Here is a 20,066-nt window from a genome sequence, read left to right as displayed (position 1 = left end):
GGGGGGGGGAAAAAGAGAAGAGAAATAAGTTCTCTCAACTCCCTTAAGCCCTATAGCAGGACAAACAGCAGTTATTCTGCCTGAAGGTGGGAGCCTTATGGGGCATTGACCAGGTCAATCAGAGTCTATCCAATGCCTCTCAGGGGGCGGGGGAGAGAAACCAGCTGTACAGTTGGGTCACACTGGTGGGGTAAATCTAGCCCCCACAAGTTTCTCCACTCTGCACACACTGGTGCAACAGGCACAGATGAAGGGGGCCTAGGACATCTATAGCTACCTGGTGCTATTCCTATTAGAAATTACAAGCCACACGGTGCCAGCATCCATTAGTGGCCTTGCTAAGAAGGGGACACACACACACACACACACACACACACACACACACACACACACACACGTGCCAGAGTTCAGACCTTTAGCAAGTGGGATTTTAGCAAGTGCTAGCTTGGCTGGTCCTTAAGCTAGGATTTAATTGGAGGCTTTCTGCCCTAATCATAACACTAGACTGCAGAAGTTTGGAGGCTGAACGTCACTACAGCAGCGCTATATTTGTGATTGATGGCTTGGGCCCTTTCCTCAAGTTCATATAACTAATGTAGCCCAGCAACCGATGGGTTCACGAGGGCTGGACACCCAACACCAGCTGGAGCCAGAGGGCATGTTTGCAGAACGTGGCTGCAGTTTCACATTATGGAACTCCATCCCTGACTGTATTTTGTTCATTAGCCCGATGTTCTTCTCCCCACCCCACCCTGGACTGCTGCCACACTCGCAGTTTGCTCCCTTTCACCCAACTGGCATTTATCACTGTCCTAATTATGAGGCTGGAATCCACCACAGCTGGGCTCAAGCTCAGGTTTCAACCTAGCTGGATTTGCAGGGGGTGGGAGGGAAGAGGCAGAAGGAATTGATGCTTTGCAGTTTCCAGGGTTATGACAGGGTGTGTCGAGATGACCTGCCAGTTCCTTAACCCAGGCAGGAGGAACATGACTCCAGTAACAGGGTTAAGTTATTAGGATACAGTAACTTTATTGAAAAAAAGAGACAAAAGATTAAAATCAGTTAGCTTAGTTCACCAGAGATTAAAAGAGATGTTAACAGCAGTGACTGGAGCACACTTCAGCATAGTTTAAAAACATTGTTTGGGCCCCATCTGGAACTGGGAGACAGAGCTGCCATGTTCCTCAGGCTGGGGACAGCCATTTTGCACACGTGCCCCATCCCCCACCCAAAGCAGTTGACCCTTCAGTGCAGGGAAGCCCTAGTTTGTTTTCTTGCTAAGCTTGCTGCCGGTTTTAGAGGCTTTACCTTCTCCTGCATCCTTCTCTTTGCTGAGCAGAGAGCCTGTGGCTGCCTCAGGTTTCTTCCCCTTGCCTTTCACAGGGCCCTTTGCCTCAGGCTTCCCTTTGGCAGCGGTTTTCTTTGTCCCACCAGCGGCCTTTGCTTTGGCCGGCCCATTTCCACCTTTAGCCACCTTTGCTTTTGTAGCCCCCGTGGCCCCAGGAGCTGCCCCCTTGGCTTTGGAAGTGCTGATCTTGTCTCCATGCTCTGCCTCTGCTTTGGAGGCACCATCTGCTTCTGAGGCGGGCTTCCCTTTGGAGGTGGCTTTCTTGGTCCCAACCACCCTGGCTTGAGGTGCCTGTTTTGTACTGGGTTTCTTGTCACCTTTCACAATGTTTCGAGCATCACTGGGTGTCTTCAGCTTAGCAGGAGCTTTGGGCTGGGCCTACAAGAGAGGAGGATGAAGGTCACTGCAATAGCATGTACTAGATCACCCACAAGCCTGTGCCAAAGTTAGTTTATTATTCTTATAGGCGGCGGCTTTGAATTCAGAAGCGTGGCCTTTATTCTGCGTAGCAAGACATGCGTTTTAGAAACAGCCGATCAATCAGTGCCGATTTCCTTCGCAGCGTGAAGAACAGAGTTAATGCTTCAGGACTCTGGAAAGGAAACAGCTTCCCATTCTAACATTCCCCACAGAGTCAGGCAAGTTCCTTAAAACAGGAACATACAAGAGCAGCAGCTCCTAAAGCTAGTCACAAGTGAGAGCTCACAGAGCTAGGCAAGGTAGACAGATGGAATCCTTCATTTGGCAACCAATACTTACATTAGTGGATTTTGCCTTGGGTTTCTTGCTCACAGGTTTTGGTTTCTCCTCCTTCGCATCTGTTGAGAAGATGGGAAAGAAACGACATGGATGAGTCAGTTACTTATGTTTACAAGATTGTCAATTCCGTACAAGGACAATATTTAATGGCTTCTGGATCTTCCTGGCCTAAGCTTCTGAGCAAAGCTCAGGTATTATTAGTGCCGACTTAGAAGTGCCCCTGCTAATTTAATAGGAAAAATGCCTCTTATGGGATCAAAGCAGTTATGACATCTATCAGATATCAAATAGCATCTACAAAGCAATTGCCCTGGCACGCTGACTCCACCTTGAAGATAGCTAGAGCAAGCTACTTGAACACTGCACCATTGATTTAGGGTCAGATTTTTAAGGCGTTTAGGTACCTAACAAGCACCACTGATGGTTTTCAAAGCTCAGGCACTGCTGCCCAACCCCCACCCCAGTGGGTAAATGCCCCAGGCACTTAAGTTTCCACCGATCTGAATTTCCAAAGCAGCCTAGATGCAGCACAGCCAATGAGATGCTTGGAGCCTTCGCTTAAACCAAAGCACCAGAGGGCCTGAAGAGGGAGTTCAACCTAGACACAGGAATGCCTGTATCGCCAGCAGGTCCCAGTCCTGTGGCCGTGCTCTGAGCATGCCTAAGAGCAGTCAGACCCCACAGCAGCAGGGCTGGAGGCAGGTCAATAGGAAGGGGGCAGCACAGCACCTGCCTAGAGACAGCTGGGGGCATGGGGAAAGAGAGGAAGAGTGAGCAGTACGGAGCGTTTCAGCTGCTAGGGCATGGGCAACTTATGCAACTGACCAGGCGTCGGCATCTCACCCAGGAGAGGGAAGCACGGCTCTCTGGGCCATCAGGCAGGCGCACCACGTCAGCCGCTTGGGCACCTAAGCCCCTGGCTAATTTAGGCAGCTCCCCAGCTCTGAGAAATCCATTGCCCAGATCCATAAAGGGCACTTCGATTCTTAACTCCCATTGACTTCAATGGGCTTTAACTATCGCCACGTGTTCTTTAGGAAGACTAGGCGACCGACTCTCCTAACTCGAGGCAACTAGGCAGCAGGCTTCTGGGCAATAAATCCAGCCATGTTCTTAGAATTGGTCACTGATTATGGGTGCCCACCTTGATCCCAATATTTCAGAAATAAATGAGCCCCCTTTGAAGTCAGGGGCTGCTACAAATGTTCTGCGCTTCTATAAGATCAGGCCTACCATTGACACAGAATATATGGCTAGTTTTCAAAGCAAGGCTGTCTTTCCACCACTGCTTCCTGCAATCAGCAGTTTGGAGTCTAGCTTATATGCTTGCAGTTGTCAGTCAAGTTCACGGCTGTAGAGGGAATCCTGAAGCCCTCTCCCTGAACACGGACATGTGTCTTCTTGGGTGGCATTAAAATTCACAGGTCTGACCTCCTTGCACACAGCTGACATCTCAGCAGGGAATGTGGGTTCAGGGGAAGACGAGGAAGGAGCAGCCCTTACCTTGACTTCCTGCTTTTTTGTCAGCAGTCACCTTGGCTTTGGGTTTCCTTGCCACCTTCTTTTCTGCTTTAGGAGCCTTTTCTCCAGCTGGATCCGTGTTCCTAGAGGTTTTTTTAAGCTTGGGCTTTTCTGATGCTAGCTAGGAGTACAAGAACAGAACAGTGAAACTGCTCTGCTCCAGCACATGCATTGAGGGTTGCTACCAAGCAACTTAGTAGTGCTATACCCAGGGCCAAACAAGAACAGAAGCTTGTCTGCAGGTGTTAGTGTTGACTGAATTAGAGGCAGGTGGCTTACACGAGCCTTTCCCTTTGGCTGTAAGAATTTGTGTAGCATCCTCCGTAACACGACATCACGAGAGGACTTGCAGCCAAGGCTGGAAAGTGGTTGGGGATGGAAGTCACTTCCTATTGTCCCATTCACCCAGCTGCATTGTAACATCTAGCTGTCCCAGGCCATCCCAGAATTCAAGTCAGGGAAGGAAATCAATATTTTCAGGGCAGAGATACCACATCCACCTTTAGCCAACAACAAGCTCCTTTGCGGAGCACTTAGTAATTAGTACTGTGTTCTCCCACTCCGAGACAATGGCACCTGCTCACAACCCTGCCTGTCCATTTAAAAACAAACAACATTCCCTAGCCCAGAGTTGTCACCCATCCAGCCTCCTCTTTGAAATACTGCTGTAGAGGGCATTTGAGGCATGTCCCACAATGCAAAGTGTGCTGCCACCCAGTTATCTGTAAGACAGCCCTGGCCCATACAATTGCTATAATGTTACCTAAAACTACAGGTTCTTTAGCAGAAAGTTTCCACTGAAGGTTGTCTTTGTAGAAAGCCAATTCACTCACCTTGAACCTTCCAGTTGCCCCTAATGCCAAAGAGTTCTGGGGTCTGATCAGGTAGCCATGGTCAAGACCTTTAGTCAGGGCCTTCTTCAGCAGGTATTTTAGCCTTATTGGGTCAACAGCTGGGTACTTGGCAAGGATGTAGCGCTTGATGGCTATGACAGAAGTGCCCTTTTTCTCATTTTGGGCCTTCAGAGCTTCAATCACCATGCTTAGAGTTGGCGGGTGGTTAGCTCTAGTCTTACGGTCAAAGATCCTGGATATTCTGGCCACTCTTGTTACGTCAGCTGAAAAGTAAATTGAAGAGGTTGTTTACCTGTAACCAAGCACCAACATGAATCTCCCTTTTAACTCACCATAGTTACCAGGAAAGCTAAAGTGAATTGGCAGGTGGAGGATGGACAAACCAGTTTTTAATAGTAGCATCTACAATTCCAGCATCCCATTGTGCTAGGCACTGTACAAACACACAGGGTATGTCTACACTGTAGTTGGAGGTGGGATTTGCAGTTTTGGAAGACATACTTGTGTTCGCTTTAAGCTAGCAAATGTGGCTAAAAATAGCTGTAAGGACGTGATGGTGCAGGTGTCAGCATGAGCTAGCAATGCAAGTAACTCCCAGAGTTCCAGGCAGCCTTATGCAGTCCACGCTGCCGTGTCATCACTAATATTTCCAGCAAGCTTGCTAGATGAAAGTCACAACTTCAACTGTAGTGTAGGCAGACACCTAGTGAGAGAGACCCTAGCCCCAGAAGCTGACAGGCTAAATAGACAAAGGAAGCATTATTAGTTACATTTTACAGGTGGGTAACTGAGGCACAGAGAGTGATCTAGGGTCACACAAAAAACCTAGGGGAAAGCTAGGTAGAGAACCCAAGAGTCCCCAGTCCAATATTTAACCACATAGCCATTTTGCTGCCTATCAGAAGGTACCATTAGTCAGTGGCGCTGCTATGGGGGTACCCATAGTATGCCAACATTTTTATGGCTGACTTGAACAACGCTTCTTCAGCTCTCGTCCCCAGCGATCCTCCTCTACTTGCGCTACATTGAGGACATCATCATCATATGGACCCATAGAAAGGAGGCCCTTGAAGAATTCCACCTGGATTTCAACATTTTACACCCCACCATCAACGTCAGCCTGGACCAGTCCACACAGCGATCCACTTCCTGGACACTACAGTGCAAATAAGCAATGGTCACATAAATACCACCCTATACCGGAAACCTACTGACCGCTATACTTACCTACATGCCTCCAGCTTTCATCCAGACCACATCACACAATCCATTGTCTACAGACAAGGGCTAAGATACAACTGAATTTGCTCCAATCCCTCAGACAGAGACAAACACCTACAAGATCTTTATCAAGCATTCTTAAAACTACAATACCCACCTGGGGCAGTGAGGAAACAGATTGACAGAGCGATACGTGTACCCAGAAATCACCTACTACAGGACAGGCCCAACAAGGAAAATAACAGAACACCACTGGCCATCACATATAGCCTCCAGCTAAAACCTCTCCAGCACATTATCAATGATCTACAACCTATCCTGGAAAATGATCCCTCACTCTTACAGACTTTAAGAGACAGGCCAGTCCTTGCTTACAGACAGCCCCCCCAACCTGAAGCAAATACCACACCACACCACAGAAACAGCAACCCAGGAACCAATCCCTGTAGCAAACCTCATTGCTTACTCGGTCCCCATATCTACTCTAGCAACACCATCAGAGGACACAACCACATCAGCCACACCATCAAGGGCTCATTCACCTACATGTCTACTGATGTTATATATGCCATCATGTGCCAGCAATGCCCCTCTGCCACATACATTGGCCAAACCGGACAGTCCCGACATAAAAGAAAAAATAGACACAAATCAGACATCAGGAATGGTAACATACAAAAGCCAGTAGGTGAACACTTCACTCTCCCTGGACATTCTATAACAGATTTTAAAGTAACTATCATTGAACAAAAAAAAAAAAAAAAAAACCTTCAGAAACAGACTTCAAAGAGAAACAGCAGAACTAAAATTCATTTGCAAATTTAACACCATTAACCTGGTCTTGAATAGGGACCGGGAGTGGCTGGCTCATTACAAAAGCAGCTTTGCCTCTCCTGGAATTGACACCTCCTCATCTATTATTGGGAGTGGACTACATCCACCCTGATTGAATTGGCCCTGTCAACACTGGTTCTCCACTTGTGAAGTAACTCCCTTCTCTTCATGTCTCATTACAGAATGCCTGCATCTGTAGTTTTCACTCCATGCATCTGAAGAAGTGATGTTTTTTTAAACCCACAAAAGCTTATGCCCAAATAAATCTGTTAGTCTTTAAGGTGCCACCAGAATCCTTGTTGTTTTTGTGGATACAGACTAAACACAACTACCTCCTGATACATTGGTAATGTTATTTATCAGAGCAGCATGAAGATGCTAAAGGGCCTCTTGCACACTAGCCAGACTCCAGGAAGTTTAGACCTTTTCTCTTAAGCTCCATACACACCAGCTTCTCCACAGGCTGCCCTAAGTGGAGCTCCGAGCTTTTCATCAAGCCAAAAGAGTTCAGGGGGTTAAGTAAGTTCCTTTAAATAAACCAAGGGAATCCAAGTTCAGCCCCTTCCCAGAGAGGCTACAGTTTAGTAAGAAAATAAGAATGACACAGATTGATACCTAAGAGGATTCATTTGTACCAAAGGGGATCAGAACTTTGACTTCACATTCAGTGGAGACCAAAAAATAAACAAGGAAGAGGCATGCACATTCAAAGTGTTTGTTTAAGTGTCTTTCCTTACCTGGCTTGAGGTCCATTGCAAGAAGCTCTAATACTGACACTAAACTTTAAAACAAAAAAAACAACAAAACTTTATCTTAAAAGAGGCCTAGCTAAGCTGGCCGCAAAGCAGGCTTTATTGACAGGTTCATCTCACTTTCCTGCTAATTCCTCTGATTAGCATCTTAATTGAGAGGGCTGCAGTTGGCAGCTGCTAATTATTCTTGTTCAAATCCCAGTGCCAAGGAGATTAGGAACAGGTGGCAGCAGAGCTGAGTTTAGTTTGCCAACTCTTTGCAACAGGCTGGTGGGTGCTGGGGAGAATATTCAGGGGGAGGATTCCACAGATGAGAGAGGTTCTTGTGAGTTAGTCTAACACTCGCCTTCAATTTACAGATTAAAGCAGCAGCCCCTCATTTGGGAAATGTAATTTACAAGTGAAACCATGCACTGTGTCAGCTCATGTGCCAAAGTGGCAGTAGGCGGCGGAATGTGGGTGGTGCATCACTGATTTTAATGGAATGGACCATCCCAGTGTTCAGAGCGTACGGGTGATGGGAATACATACATGGCTGGACATACTGAGCCCATGTTCTTTGTGCACAAACACCTTAAAGGGACAGCGCGAGGGTTGCCAACTTTCTAATCGCACAAAACCGAACACTCTTGGCCCGCTCCTTCTCTGAGGCCCCAGCCCGCTCACTCCATCCCCCCTCCCTCCGTCGCTCACTCTCCTCACCCTCACTCACTCGCTCATTTGCACCGGGCTGGGGAGGGTCCCTTTTCGCCCGGGTGTTCTGACTGAAAACCAGACACCTGGCAACCCACCTGGCATTGTGCGACCGAGTCAGCCAGCAAAATCAAGGAAATGGAGCATGAGCAACGGATTGTTTGTGAAAAGGCTTCCCTAGGCTGGATGAAGCCACAGAGTCGAGCACCAAGATTCATTACACATTCCCGGTGGTCTGTGTTTTCATCCTGCTTTAGGGCACAAGGGACCTGAGCCTGCCGAGTAACATTTCCTACCACTAACTTCAGCAGACATGCAAGGCCCTGGGCACCTCACAGGAGGCACTCAGCCCCACACAGGATTAGTCCCCACATGAGCTTGCTAGCCTCATTTTAATGCATATTGGCAAGCTATGCGCTCCAGGATTGGAACAGCAAGGGATGCTGGAGGTCAGGGCAGAGGTACACTGGCAGGATTGTGAGAGAAACCCTTTACTGGGCTGGCCTCGTCTTTAACTGGCTCAAGCTAGTGCTCTTCAGCCCCTCATTTTCATAAGCACTAACTTCACTCATCGGTTTATAAAGGAAAAACAAAGAGGTTCCATAAGTCGAAGAGGGAAAAAGAAAAGAGTCTTTGTTCACTAATGATGGATGGAGCAAATGATTCTTCCAAGCTAGCATTCCCAGGTGTTTGTAAAGGAGCCAGGGTCTGCTCCCTAGAGGACTCACCTGCTGCACCGTGAGCAGAATTATGGCTTCATCCCTCACTTGGGTCTTTCTGCTGAAATTAAAGAATAAGCTCTGCTCGTCCACAATAACAAAGTCAGATGTTAATATCTGAGCTGTTCTGATGCCTACAACGATTTGCTCTAATTCTCTCCCACTGGGTGTTTCTAGCTCTCTTCCCTCTGCCTGAGCTAATTCTGCAGCAGAACGATGGGGGAAACTGTGCTGTAGGGGGTACTTACTGTCTTGTCAATGAGATATAAAACTGATCATTTGTGGTCACTAAAGAACACTTGGCATTTTTTTGTTTTTGTTTTTGTTTTTTTGGTAAGGAGTCCTGCTTTAATTCCAGTGTCCTGGCCAAATTCAAATTGGATCATTACATTCTCCCTACACATATTCCCCTCTCCTCCACCCCAGTTTCTGTGCTTCTTCACTTCCTGGTTTAAATTGTTGTGCAGTGTTGCTGTTAGCTGTTAAATAGACGCCGTGTTTCACGAGATGGCTGCATTTCTGGGATTGATAAAAATATTCTTACATAATCCTTTGGGAGTTTTTACAGGAATGGTTGTAAGGCTTTAGCAAAGTGCTTTTATAAGCAGTAACTAGCTAAGTTTTATTTGACAGAACTGTTGATACAGGATGTAATTAGGTATCTTTGCTATAGCGTCTAAGAACTTGCAAAAATCTGTCTGGAAATATCTTATTTTTAAAGTCTGCAAAGAATTAGTAAAAGCGGAAAACAATTGAGCTGATGTAATCAAAAGTAATTGAGTTAGATCCTGGCCTTCGCTCCAGCAGCCAGAAACCAGCAGATGTGGCCCCTTCAATTAATCATAGTTCAGAATCTTTTGTTCAGAACACAGGTATCATTCTGAAGAAATGCAGGCTGGAGAGAATCAGGGTGACCATCTTCAACCAGCATCAGGAGCAGGTGTCCTGGGCTCTGCTTCAGACCAGCTTGGAATGAGGATGGCAGAACTACTCTCTCCATGGCAGTGAAGGAAAGACTGACAAGAGGGCCATTCAGCTAGTATTACGGTAGTCTTTGAGCTCACATATCAAAACTGGAATTGAACATTGCTAGGCAGCAGCCGTTTGTATTTCATTACTCACCGGGATAAAGCCTGAAGCCCCTCTCTCTGGAAGGAAGGTGTAAGAACTGCAGGATTAATGCCAGAGCCTACTCACTACTGCCTGCTATGCAAGCGTGCTCATTTTACTGTTACCCCCTGACTCCTGCCTGCCTCACCCAGTCACAAGCCTAGGTTATCACCGCGCACTGGGAATGTGTGACCTTTCCATGTGTGCATGACAGCCAGCATCTTGGCTGGGCTGAGCATGAACCAAGGAATCTCCAGAACCAAAGCAATGAGCTACAGCTTGAGTTTAAAGAGCCAAGATGCTCTCTTGGTGGAGCTGCAGCATTTATATCCTCTGCAGATTGGGCACAGAGGAGGCCCTGGCAGACTCACTAACCAGTGGGTTGCGTGTGTACAGCCCCTAGTGAAACAACAAATGATAAGCTCTCATACTCACCCATCACCATGGTGTCAGTATCTTACAAGGACTGGCGTAACAAAAGAGCAATGTCTCTCTCTTCCTCTCTTCATTTGGATGAGTTAATTCTTTTGTTTTGAATGGATTAGAGTCATTATTTGATATTCCAGGACAGCAGCATTCAATCAAGTCCAATAGGAGTTTTTGTCGGGGCAGGAATGATGTGACTATATCAGGATTTGATGGAGGGCCTTTCACTGCACAGCCTCTCTCTCGCGCTCTCCACGGTCATTCGGAGAGCTGTGTGACCATGCTCAGGACAACGTTCGGTGGCGGGAAGGTGTGCAGAGAGTTAGTGCCTCTCGTGCAGGTCACTGGGTTTGAAAAGGGAAAGCATTTCAACAGAATGCTCAACCGCTTCTCCCAGCTGGGATTTCAGCATGACTAGTGCTTTGTTCTCAAAATCCTGGATTCACCACAGCTCCCAGTATAGACAGAGGCATTTCAATAAATCAAAGTTGCACCTAAAGGAGGCATTAGATAACCCTATCAGCACCTAAGCTACCAGACAGCAAGTGTGAAAAATTGGGACGGGGGTGGGGGGTAATAGGAGCCTATATGAGAAAAAGACCCAAAAATCGGGACTGTCCCTATAAAATCGGGACATCGGGTCACCCTAGGTGCTGATACCATCTCCCCTTCAGATCACTGAGCACTTTAAACCTTTCACATCTGGTCACTGATTTAAACCTGTGCTAGGGCAGGAATTACCATCTGATGGCTGGTGGAGGCCTATATGACAAAGAGGTGATGTTCTCAGTCAAATGCCTATTGTCCACATCACAAAATCACCACCCTCACAACTGGAAGTGTCATCAACAGAGAGGCCTGTAATTGGATGAACTATGGGATTGAATTGCTCTTTTAACCCTGCCAGCCGTCCTTCCAGGCCAGTGCCAGGGCACATATATAGAGCAGGCATGGGGAAAGCTACACTGCTGTGACCCAGGTGGTTCTGTGGATAAACAGGGTGGTGAGCTGGCTACCTGATGCTGTTGCTAACTTCACTCTGATTGGAGGAATAAACTATTTACCTGAGAATTAGGTCAATATCATCTCTGTATTTGCTAGTGCGTCAAAATATTTGTCTCAATATGAGCAAAAGAAACGAAACTCTCCAGTTAACATTGGAGCAGAACCACTTTATGAAATCAGAAAAGCGGAGTCACGGCAGAAAAAGGTGTGCTTAGGGCTGGTTGGGAAATTATGAATTAAATGTTTTTTTTTATCAAAAAAGGCTGATTCATTGAAGCCAAAACTTCCCTCAGGAAAGGGTCAGCTTAGATGACTTTTTATGTCCACATTGAAGCTAATTAAAGCTAAAAAAAAAACTTGTAACAAATTTTAAATGGTCAAAATAGAAACAAAATGCTTTGAAATTATCAAATGAAATATTTCCATTGACCCAAAACTGCATTTTTCTTCAATTTTCAGTTCAGAAAATGTTCGGGAGTTTGACTTTTTGGGGATAGGAAAATTGTTTGAAATCTCAAAAAGGTTCATGGGACAGGAAAACCATTTCTCATCCAGCTCTAGGTGTGATGTGTTTCATCAGACACCAAAACAACTAGAGTAACAAACCCGTCCCTCCCCCGCCTACTTGGATATCTCAGCAGCCACATGACTCTGTCAAAACTGCAATGGTTTATTGTCAGCCATCCTAAACTTTTCCATTATTTCTGTAGAGGAAAGTATAACTGGACAACTGAAAAAAAAAACCCTCTTTTTCTTTCCTACCAAAAAAATGATTTCAGATTCTGAGCATATGAATGAGCCTTCAACCTAACCACTGAATGATTCATGAACCTTTGATCTTCAGATTTCACTGAATATGTAGAAGTATCAATTAAAAATAAATAATGAGACTTGTACTTGCAAATTGCTCTTTATTAAAGGTTTAACTTACATAGTTTCTATAGACCTTCTCTATCAGATCTTGCAAAGCTGCACAGAATTAGAAATCAGAGAGGCTAATACTGTACAAGAATAGTTTCAAATGTTGATAACAGAAGGGCGAGAAAAACATCTTATTTGTATAACTGAGCTAAAAATAAAAATAAAGAACATTGGTACAATTGCAGTATGCCATCTTTTAGCGCTTTAAACATATGTTGAAGTCTCTGGGCCATATGCTCCCATGGCTTGCTTGCTATGAACTGAAGAAAAGCGTAGCAATTTGCCACCAATCAATCCTCAAAAAGCACAAGCGTTGGCCAAAACCTCTTACTTGGTGTGATGCCAAATCAAATTACAGCTGAAAATTGGTAGGTGAACCACAGCAGAACCATAAAGAGCTCAAACTATAGGGGTGTGGTCTATGGACATGTAGGAGGAGTCAGGGGGAAGCCAAATGACTATATACGTTACCATGGAAATATAATGTCACATGCTACGGAAAAGACACTGCAAATCAGCTGTTGCTTATGGTTCAAATCCTATCCCTAGTGCACCACGTAGCTAACTGGTTGTGTGCAGGGGAGTTTGGTGGGGGCAAGGGAAAGACCAGATTCCTCTCCAAGATTACTCTAGAGATGCTACTAATGGTCAAATCTTACCACACTGTAAACCCTTAAATCTCACTGGCACTAGGGTTGCTACCTTTCTAACTGCTGGTAACCAGACCCCTGAGGCCCTGTCCCCTTCTCCACTTCTTCCCCCAGCCCCCAACCCCATCTCCGCCTCTTCCCCCCAAGGCCCCGCCCCTGTCGTTCGCTCCACCCCCCCACTCACTGGATCATCTCCACCTCCCTCTTCTTCCCTCCTCTCATCTCCCCCAGCTGGGCTCCCTCTGCTCTAAGGCTGGGACGGGAGCTGCTGCAGCCTGACAAGGAGCCCCCGGGAGGTAGGAGATGGCCCCAGCTGAGCAGGGGCTGGTGTGGGTTAACGACCTGGTGCCTCCCCATGCCTTGCGGTAACCAGATTTGTGGTGTCTGGTTAGTACATCTGACCAGACACTGCCTGGTCCCCTTTTCGACTGGACTTTCCAGTTGAAAACCGGGCATCTGGCAATTCTAAATGGTACCCGGACACAGAAGCCAAAAATCGGATTGTCCAGGTAAAACCCAGAGAGGTGGCAACCCTACCCACTGCTCACTAGGTTTCATGCGCCCCCACTGATCCCAGCTTTGTAACACGGGTATACTTCATCCCTCGCTAGATTGCTGTGTCTTGGGTCTTTACAGTGGGCTTTCCTAACCATAGCCTCTGTGGTTCACATCCAGAACAGTTGCCATGGTAGGGATGAATCCACAAGGCTGTGGCCTCACTAGTCTTTTCCATTCTGTGGAACATTCGTCTCTCTGTATGACCCAGATACTCAGTCGGTGTAAATGGGGATAACTCTACACAAGTCAATGGATATACACACATCTACACCACCTGAGGAGCTAGTCCTTTATATTTAATTAAAAAAAATATGTACAGCCTTGTTCAAATGATTTCTATTGTCAGAACTGAAAAGTCCATTCTGCTGGGTTAACTGTGAATCACATGCAGGCGGTGGTGATGGTGGACATGACTACATGCCTGCAAATGGGACTTGCGTGCCCTTGCTGACAAGGCATGCCAGCTCCGAGATCAGCGGCTTCCATGAGAGATCTATGCAGGAGAAACCTGGCTGGTGGAGACTGAGGAAGTCTCTGTCTTGGTGCCAGCAGAAGCGTCATCATCACCCAGCAGGTTCTTTCCACAGCAAATGGTGGTGATCATGCAGTTACGGAACTAGAGAAGAAAACAAGGTCGGCAGAGGTAACCAGCCGATGCAGGCAGAGTGACAACTGTCAGCCAACCCTAGGCATTGTGAATACCCTTACATTAAATGGGTCAGTAATGCACCTGGAGGGACTTCTGACTAACACAACGAAGGAGGAAATTCAAGGAACTGTGGCTAATGAAGATGCTCCCTTGTGAAAGTCTGCACACCTTGGGAACAATCTAACTCCCACTGAAGTCAATGGAAAGACTCTCACTAGCTTCAGTGGGACTTGCATTGGATCCCTTAGCTGAACAATCCTATTGAAGTGAATGGGGCTTCTCATCTGACTGAGGCAAGCAGGGGTTGACCCTTGAAAGATCACAATTTGTTAACAATTCAATATTTGACTAAAATAATAAAAAATGCTAAAAAAAAAAAATAAGGGTAACCAAAGCTCATGTTTTGCAGTATGAGATGATCACACCGGGGATCTGGAAGGAGTTTCTGCTCCTGATGTAGCATTTTACAGATGGCCAAGTGCATTTTGGGGAGGTTTTTGTGGACTAAGTTGCCCTAAAGAACCAGGTGCTGCTCATTGTTGGAGGTAGAATACTAGACTTGCTACACCAATGGTTTATTCGCTCTGCCTAATCTTATGTTCCTAACCTTTCCCACTTCCTAGAACTAGCTACAACTTCTATTTAGGATTACCTTAACCTTGCTGAGTATTCTTATTATTGGCTCTGTTAGACTAGTGCATCTCTACTGAATCAAAATGTTTGCACCATTGTAAATGAGAGCAGAATACAGTCCTAGATATTTAACAAAATCAATGCATTGATCATTTCAAATAGACAGTCCTGATGACTTCCGGTAGCGTTCAGTGGATTTATGTAATACTAAAGGACAGCAAGACAATGATTAGATGTCCCTTTTTATTACAGAAACAAAATTGCCTTGAAAAAGCCCCTTTTGTGGCACATTGAGCAAAAAAGGGCTTTAAAACGATGACCTAGGTGCTATAACTCTCTGTAAGCTAATAAGAAATTAAATACAATAAAGAAAAAGACCAGAGATTTGCCACTTACCTGTTTGTTCATTACAATGTAAATCACCGGGTTGTAGATAGCAGAGCTCTTGGCAAAGAAAGCTGGGATGGTCATGAAGACAGGGCCAAAGTCAGATCCCTGGTGGGTGAAAATGTAGAAAGCAACGCTGGCATAGGGGACCCAGCAAACGAGGAACGAAATAACCATGATGATGACCATGCGAGTAACTTCTCTCTCGGCTTTCTGGGTGGTGGCAGATTCTTGTTGCTGAGCTGCGGCCTAAAGAGATAAGACCACTGAAATGACGATGGCGCTGCGGGGGACATGTTGGGTTCTCCTGAGGGAATTCTGCACCAACAAAATACAAATTCTACGCACAATATTTTAAAATTCTGCATATTTTGTCCATAAATAGATGTGGAGGCTCCAGCGTGGCAGTGGGGAGCACAGGCCACTGGCTGCATGGAGGTGGAGAGCACCCTGCAGCCCCCGTTGGGGCACGGACTTGGTGGCCCCAGAAACACGCTGGAGCCCTGCCCCACCATGCTAGGTGCACCAAGATAGTAAGGGCGAGGGATAGAGTCTCACATGCATGCCCAGCCTTGGCCCCCGATCCCGGTGTGGGTCGGCAGGCTCAGCCCGGCAGGATCCAAGTGTGGAGGGGCTTAGTGTGGATGGATCCAGGTATGGGGTGAGAGGGTTCTGTGTGGGGCAATCTGAGTGCGGGCAGCTCAGTGAGGGATCTGGATGCACAGAGGCTCACTGGGGGTTCTGGGTGCAAGGGCAATGAAACTCTGCAGAGGAGTCCAGGTGAAGGTGGCTGGGGCTCAGCGGGGTGGGGGTCTGGGTGTTGGGGGATGGGGCTTGGCAGGGGTTCTAGGTGTGGGAGTTCAGCAGGGGGTCTAAATACTGGAGGAGTGGGGCTTGGTGGAGTGGAAGTCTGGGTGCAGCTGGCTGGGGCTCAGTGCAGTGCGGGGGCCGGGTGCAGATGCAGGGGTCCAGATGCAGGGAGGAGGGGCTGGGTGGGAGTTTGGGGGGGTCCAGATGCATAGGGATCTGGGCAGACAGGTGAGCAGCTCCCCATACAGTGACCCCTCCCCCTGCTTCTGAGGAGCGATGGGGGCAGGAAGCGGGGGGAGGGTCCAGAGCCGCAGCAGCCGGGGGAGGTTTCTGGGAGTAGGTCTGACCCAGCCCCAGCCCCAGCCCCGGCTGCTCCTTGCAGGGGAAGAAGTAGGAAGTTTTGTCCTTCCTCACCCCCAGCCCAGGCAGAACTAGCAGCTGAGCCCGGCGCAGGGTAGGAGCACCCTCACCCCCCTGCGATGATTTATTTCTCCACTGGCTGCTCCAGGAGCCCGAAATGATGCACTCGTGCTGCTGGGGAGGGGCATGTGACCACTCTTGCAGCTTCTGTTTGCTTCCCCACCATTTTCTATGGGGAAGCAAAGAAATCTGCGGGGGACATGAATTCTGCAAGCGTGGTGCAGAATTCCCCCAGGAGTAACTAGGGGACATGCTGAAACTGACTGTCCAGGGAGTTTGTGAAGGTTTTAGGGGTGGGATGAGCTACAAACATCAAATTCACATCACCCTAGCTCCCCAAATGTCAGGGCTGATTGGCTCTGGGGTTATGGTTCATTCCACCACAGGAATCGAGCCAGCTGTGGAGTTCAGATCTGGATCTGAAGTCTCCCAGCATTTGGGGTAGGGGAGAATAGGCTTCAGATGCAGGTTTTTGGTCATCTCTAACAGGTCTACCTACCTCTTTAACAGTGCAGACCAGGCGCCCATAACAGAAGGAAATGATGATCAGTGGAATGAGGAAGTGAACCACAAACATGTAGATGACAAAAGATTCGTTGTGGACCTCAGGTTTCAGAGTGTAATAATCAATTCCACATGAGCACTGCAAACCCTCTGGGATGTACCTGCAGTTAAACCAATGAGATTAGTGTCTGCTCTTGAACTGGTGAATGAGGTTGCTTTACTTGGAATGCTGCTAGGGAAATATGTAAAACACCTCAATAACTGCTGCTAACACCGTGCTAGCTGGGGCATCATTTCAGAAAATGTCAATCCATACCTAGACCATCCAAACAGTGGAGGAGCAGCACAGGCCAGGGCCATGACCCAGGTGAAAATGATACCCATGAGGGCATGGGTCTCACTAAATCGGAAGTTGCTCATGGGCTTGCAGACCACCACATATCTTTCAATGGCCAAGACTACTAGGGACCACAGAGCTATTTCACCTGTAAAAGAGAGAGAAAGAGAGAGAGACACACACATAGACCGTTACCAACAACAGAAGAAAAAGAAAACACGTAGCCATGTATGTGAGTCATTTTCATAGATTCTAAGGCTAGAAGGGACCATTATGATCATCTAATCTGACCTCCTGCACAGCATAGGCCATAGAACTTCTCCAAAATAATTCCTAAAGTTGGTGACTGAGGTTGGATTAATTTGTATGTTATGATTTCCACTGAAGTCTCTAAATGGCAAAGAAATCTAGGTAAGGTTTCAAGGAATGTTAATGTCACAGGTCTGAATTAAAATATAGTAAGGAATGCACAAGTCTCTTATTCTACTACTGATCATTGTACCCATCATTTTGTTAGTGCTTGTTTATTTTGTCATAAATTTAGGTCTTGTCTACACATGAAGACTGTATGGTAGCTGGAGAATTAATGAAATGACCTCACAAGACAGATATCTGAAAACTGAACTGAACCGAGAGGGGAAGGGTTTTTTAGTCCCACAGTTTAGCCTAAAGCCTGATTGATATTAGAAGAAAGGATGACTTTGTTAAAGGCTAAATAACCCGGCCTCTTCGATGAGAGTGTAAGAGTTCACAACAGACATGATCTGAGAGTCTCAGAAAGTCCTCAGGCAACACCAGGGAAAACCAGATTTGTTATTTCTAAGGTTAAAAGAACAAGGCAAAAAGGATACAAACCGAACATTTTAAAATCTGTTGCAGGTCACTTGTCAATCCTACACTCTATATTTTTCAGGATACTCAATAGCTGGGCTTCCCCCAAAGTGCTAAAAGAAGGTGGAAAATAATGGTGCTTTATTTCTTCTCCCTCATTTATTTCCTGCCTTGAAATATCGCTACTTTAACTTAGTCCAAATTACAATGTAATTTCTCTATTCCAGCTGCCTTTTAGGGTGCACATTGAGACAATCTGATATCTCTCTCTTTCCAAAAATCTTGGGGGAAACCCAAAAGGAGGAGATTTTAAAATTGCCTCTTGGTTATTTACACCAAATACCGCCTTTGAATGGATGCCAGAAAACGCAAGAAGAAAGAGAGGAAGGCCACGAATAACATGGAAACGGACAGGTCTGAATGAAATCAAGCATCTCAACATGAAATGGGAAGATTTGGAGAGAAAGGCAGTTGAAAGGCAAGGATGGCAAATGTGCGTAGCCCAATGTGCAGCAAAGCACAGAATGGACTATCGTCTAAAGTAAGGATTGGTTATTTACACATGTAGAAAACTTACCACCCAGTGTAGCAAAGAAACCTTCAACGTTGCAGCCTGTTGTCCCAAAGATAAAATAACCATGCATTGAGGTGTACATGGTGGTGGTGAATCCTCCAAAGACCATGAAGAGGTTAGCAAAGGCCAGGTTCAAAAGGATGTAGTTGAGGGGCGTCCGGAGTTTCTTGTGTTGGATGGTGACATACAGAGTCAGGAAATTGACAGGGAAGCCAAGGAGAATCAGCAGAAACATGTAAGCAGACAGTACAGAGAACTTCCATGGGTCAGCAAGGTAGTACTGAGGATACTCAAATGGATTCCGTACTATCCCTGTCTTGTTGGACATAGGCACATAGAAATTTGGACCCTCTGTTCCATTCATGGTTGCAGTTCCAGAGGTATTTTTGATCTTACAAGTATGTTTTGCTTCCTTTGAGGCTCCCCTCTTGAAATTCACCTCCTTCTTAACATTTGAGCAGAAGCTGGTTATGCTATTCTCAGCATTGCAGCCTTTATAAAGTGCCACCTTGGGTAAGCTTTCAACGTCAGTGTCAGCATGATTAAGGCTTATGGCATTATTGATCATAATAATCCAAGCTAGGATTTCAACTGTTAATTGGCTTTCCCAGGAAGGTGTTATGGTGACACCTGTTTCTGGGCTGCAAAATGGTTACCAGAGAACATTGAACTCATATGGCTAGATTCACAAAAGGACTTAGGCACCTATCACTTCCATTGCCTACATTTTAGAATGAGGTCCCACTGGGATTCCCCAAATCCCCAATCAGCTGCCGCCAAACCTTAAACTCACTTGGCGCCTAAGTTTTTGCAATAAAAGTTCCCTAGGCATCAATATTTCCATCTCTGGGCATAGGTACCGCAGATCCACACTAAGTGTCCCAATACCTAAGCCCCAGAGCCATGCATGAATGAGGGGGAAATAGGCATTTCTCCACCTAACTCACCTGCGGGACTGGATCGAGTAAGCATGCGCTGAGCTCATCTATGGCCCAGTCCCTCCATAGATGAGCTTACACAAGATGGCAGCAGAGGAAGAACCCCTTCATGACTTTTAGCCCACTGGAGAGTACTCAGCTGGTTGTGAGAGACCCCCAGTTTAAGTCCCTCCCAGGAGCGGCGGCAGCACTCCTCCTCTGAGCATTCGGCGGCAGGAGTCCTTCCGCTCCGCGTCTTTGGGGCACTTCAGCGGCAAGTCCCGCCGCGGAAGGACCCCCCACCGCAGAATTTCCGCTGAGGACGGCAAAATGCCACCCCCCAAATCCTGCTGCCCTAGGCGACCGCCTAGGGTCGCCTAGTGGAAGTGCCGGCCCTGGTCCCTCCACTTGAGGGGGAAAGAAGGGATTTGAACTATAATCTGCCATCTCGCAAGTGAGTGCGTTCACCACTGGGCTATGGGCTATTCTGAGGTGGAGATCTCTCAGTCTCCTGTCACAGCTGTTCCACTGTGGATAAATAATTTTAAGAAGTCTTTGGAAGAGGGGGGCTGGATCCTCAATCTCCTTTGCGCTAGCCACAGGGCTACAGAGTCTTTCTCATGCTTGCACGCT

The 20,066-nt window shown here is 46.8% G+C and overlaps 2 protein-coding genes across 2 annotated transcripts; both read right to left on the bottom strand.

Annotated features, from left to right (window-relative positions):
• Positions 1 to 1,004: 1,004 nt before the first annotated feature.
• Positions 1,005 to 7,433, bottom strand: LOC101954155 (protein B4). Its single transcript, XM_008168093.4, has 5 exons — positions 7,275 to 7,433; positions 4,462 to 4,745; positions 3,611 to 3,749; positions 2,108 to 2,166; positions 1,005 to 1,726 (listed from the first exon to the last, which is right to left on the bottom strand). Exons 1-5 carry the CDS (start codon positions 7,288 to 7,290, stop codon positions 1,262 to 1,264), a joined length of 963 nt encoding a protein of 320 aa, XP_008166315.2. The 5' UTR covers positions 7,291 to 7,433; the 3' UTR covers positions 1,005 to 1,261.
• Positions 7,434 to 13,016: 5,583 nt separating this feature from the next.
• On the bottom strand, positions 13,017 to 19,799 carry RHO (rhodopsin). The gene is made up of 5 exons (XM_008168043.3): positions 18,520 to 19,799; positions 17,091 to 17,259; positions 16,770 to 16,935; positions 15,050 to 15,289; positions 13,017 to 13,987 (listed from the first exon to the last, which is right to left on the bottom strand). The coding sequence occupies exons 1-5, from the start codon at positions 19,082 to 19,084 to the stop codon at positions 13,865 to 13,867; spliced, it is 1,263 nt and encodes a 420-aa protein (XP_008166265.3). The 5' UTR covers positions 19,085 to 19,799; the 3' UTR covers positions 13,017 to 13,864.
• Between the last annotated feature and the right edge of the window lie 267 nt (positions 19,800 to 20,066).

The sequence above is a fragment of the Chrysemys picta genome, chromosome 7 (assembly GCF_011386835.1).
Source record: "Chrysemys picta bellii isolate R12L10 chromosome 7, ASM1138683v2, whole genome shotgun sequence".
Lineage (NCBI taxonomy): Eukaryota > Metazoa > Chordata > Testudines > Emydidae > Chrysemys > Chrysemys picta.
This window is presented reverse-complemented; position numbering and strand designations above follow the sequence as displayed.

Bases quoted from the DNA above. Each gene is read 5' to 3' on its own strand.
- LOC101954155 (XM_008168093.4), bottom strand. The intron at 3,750-4,461 runs GTGAGTGAATTG...TTGTACTCCTAG, and splicing joins GGGCAACTGGAAGGTTCAAG to CTAGCATCAGAAAAGCCCAA. The intron at 1,727-2,107 runs GTAAGTATTGGT...CCTCTCTTGTAG, and splicing joins CCAAGGCAAAATCCACTAAT to GCCCAGCCCAAAGCTCCTGC.
- RHO (XM_008168043.3), bottom strand. From the start codon at position 19,084: ATGATCAATAATGCCATAAGCCTTAATCATGCTGACACTGACGTTGAA. The intron at 16,936-17,090 runs GTATGGATTGAC...GTTTAACTGCAG, and splicing joins CCACTGTTTGGATGGTCTAG to GTACATCCCAGAGGGTTTGC. The intron at 13,988-15,049 runs GTAAGTGGCAAA...TTTCTTCTCTAG, and splicing joins ACATTGTAATGAACAAACAG to TTCCGTAACTGCATGATCAC.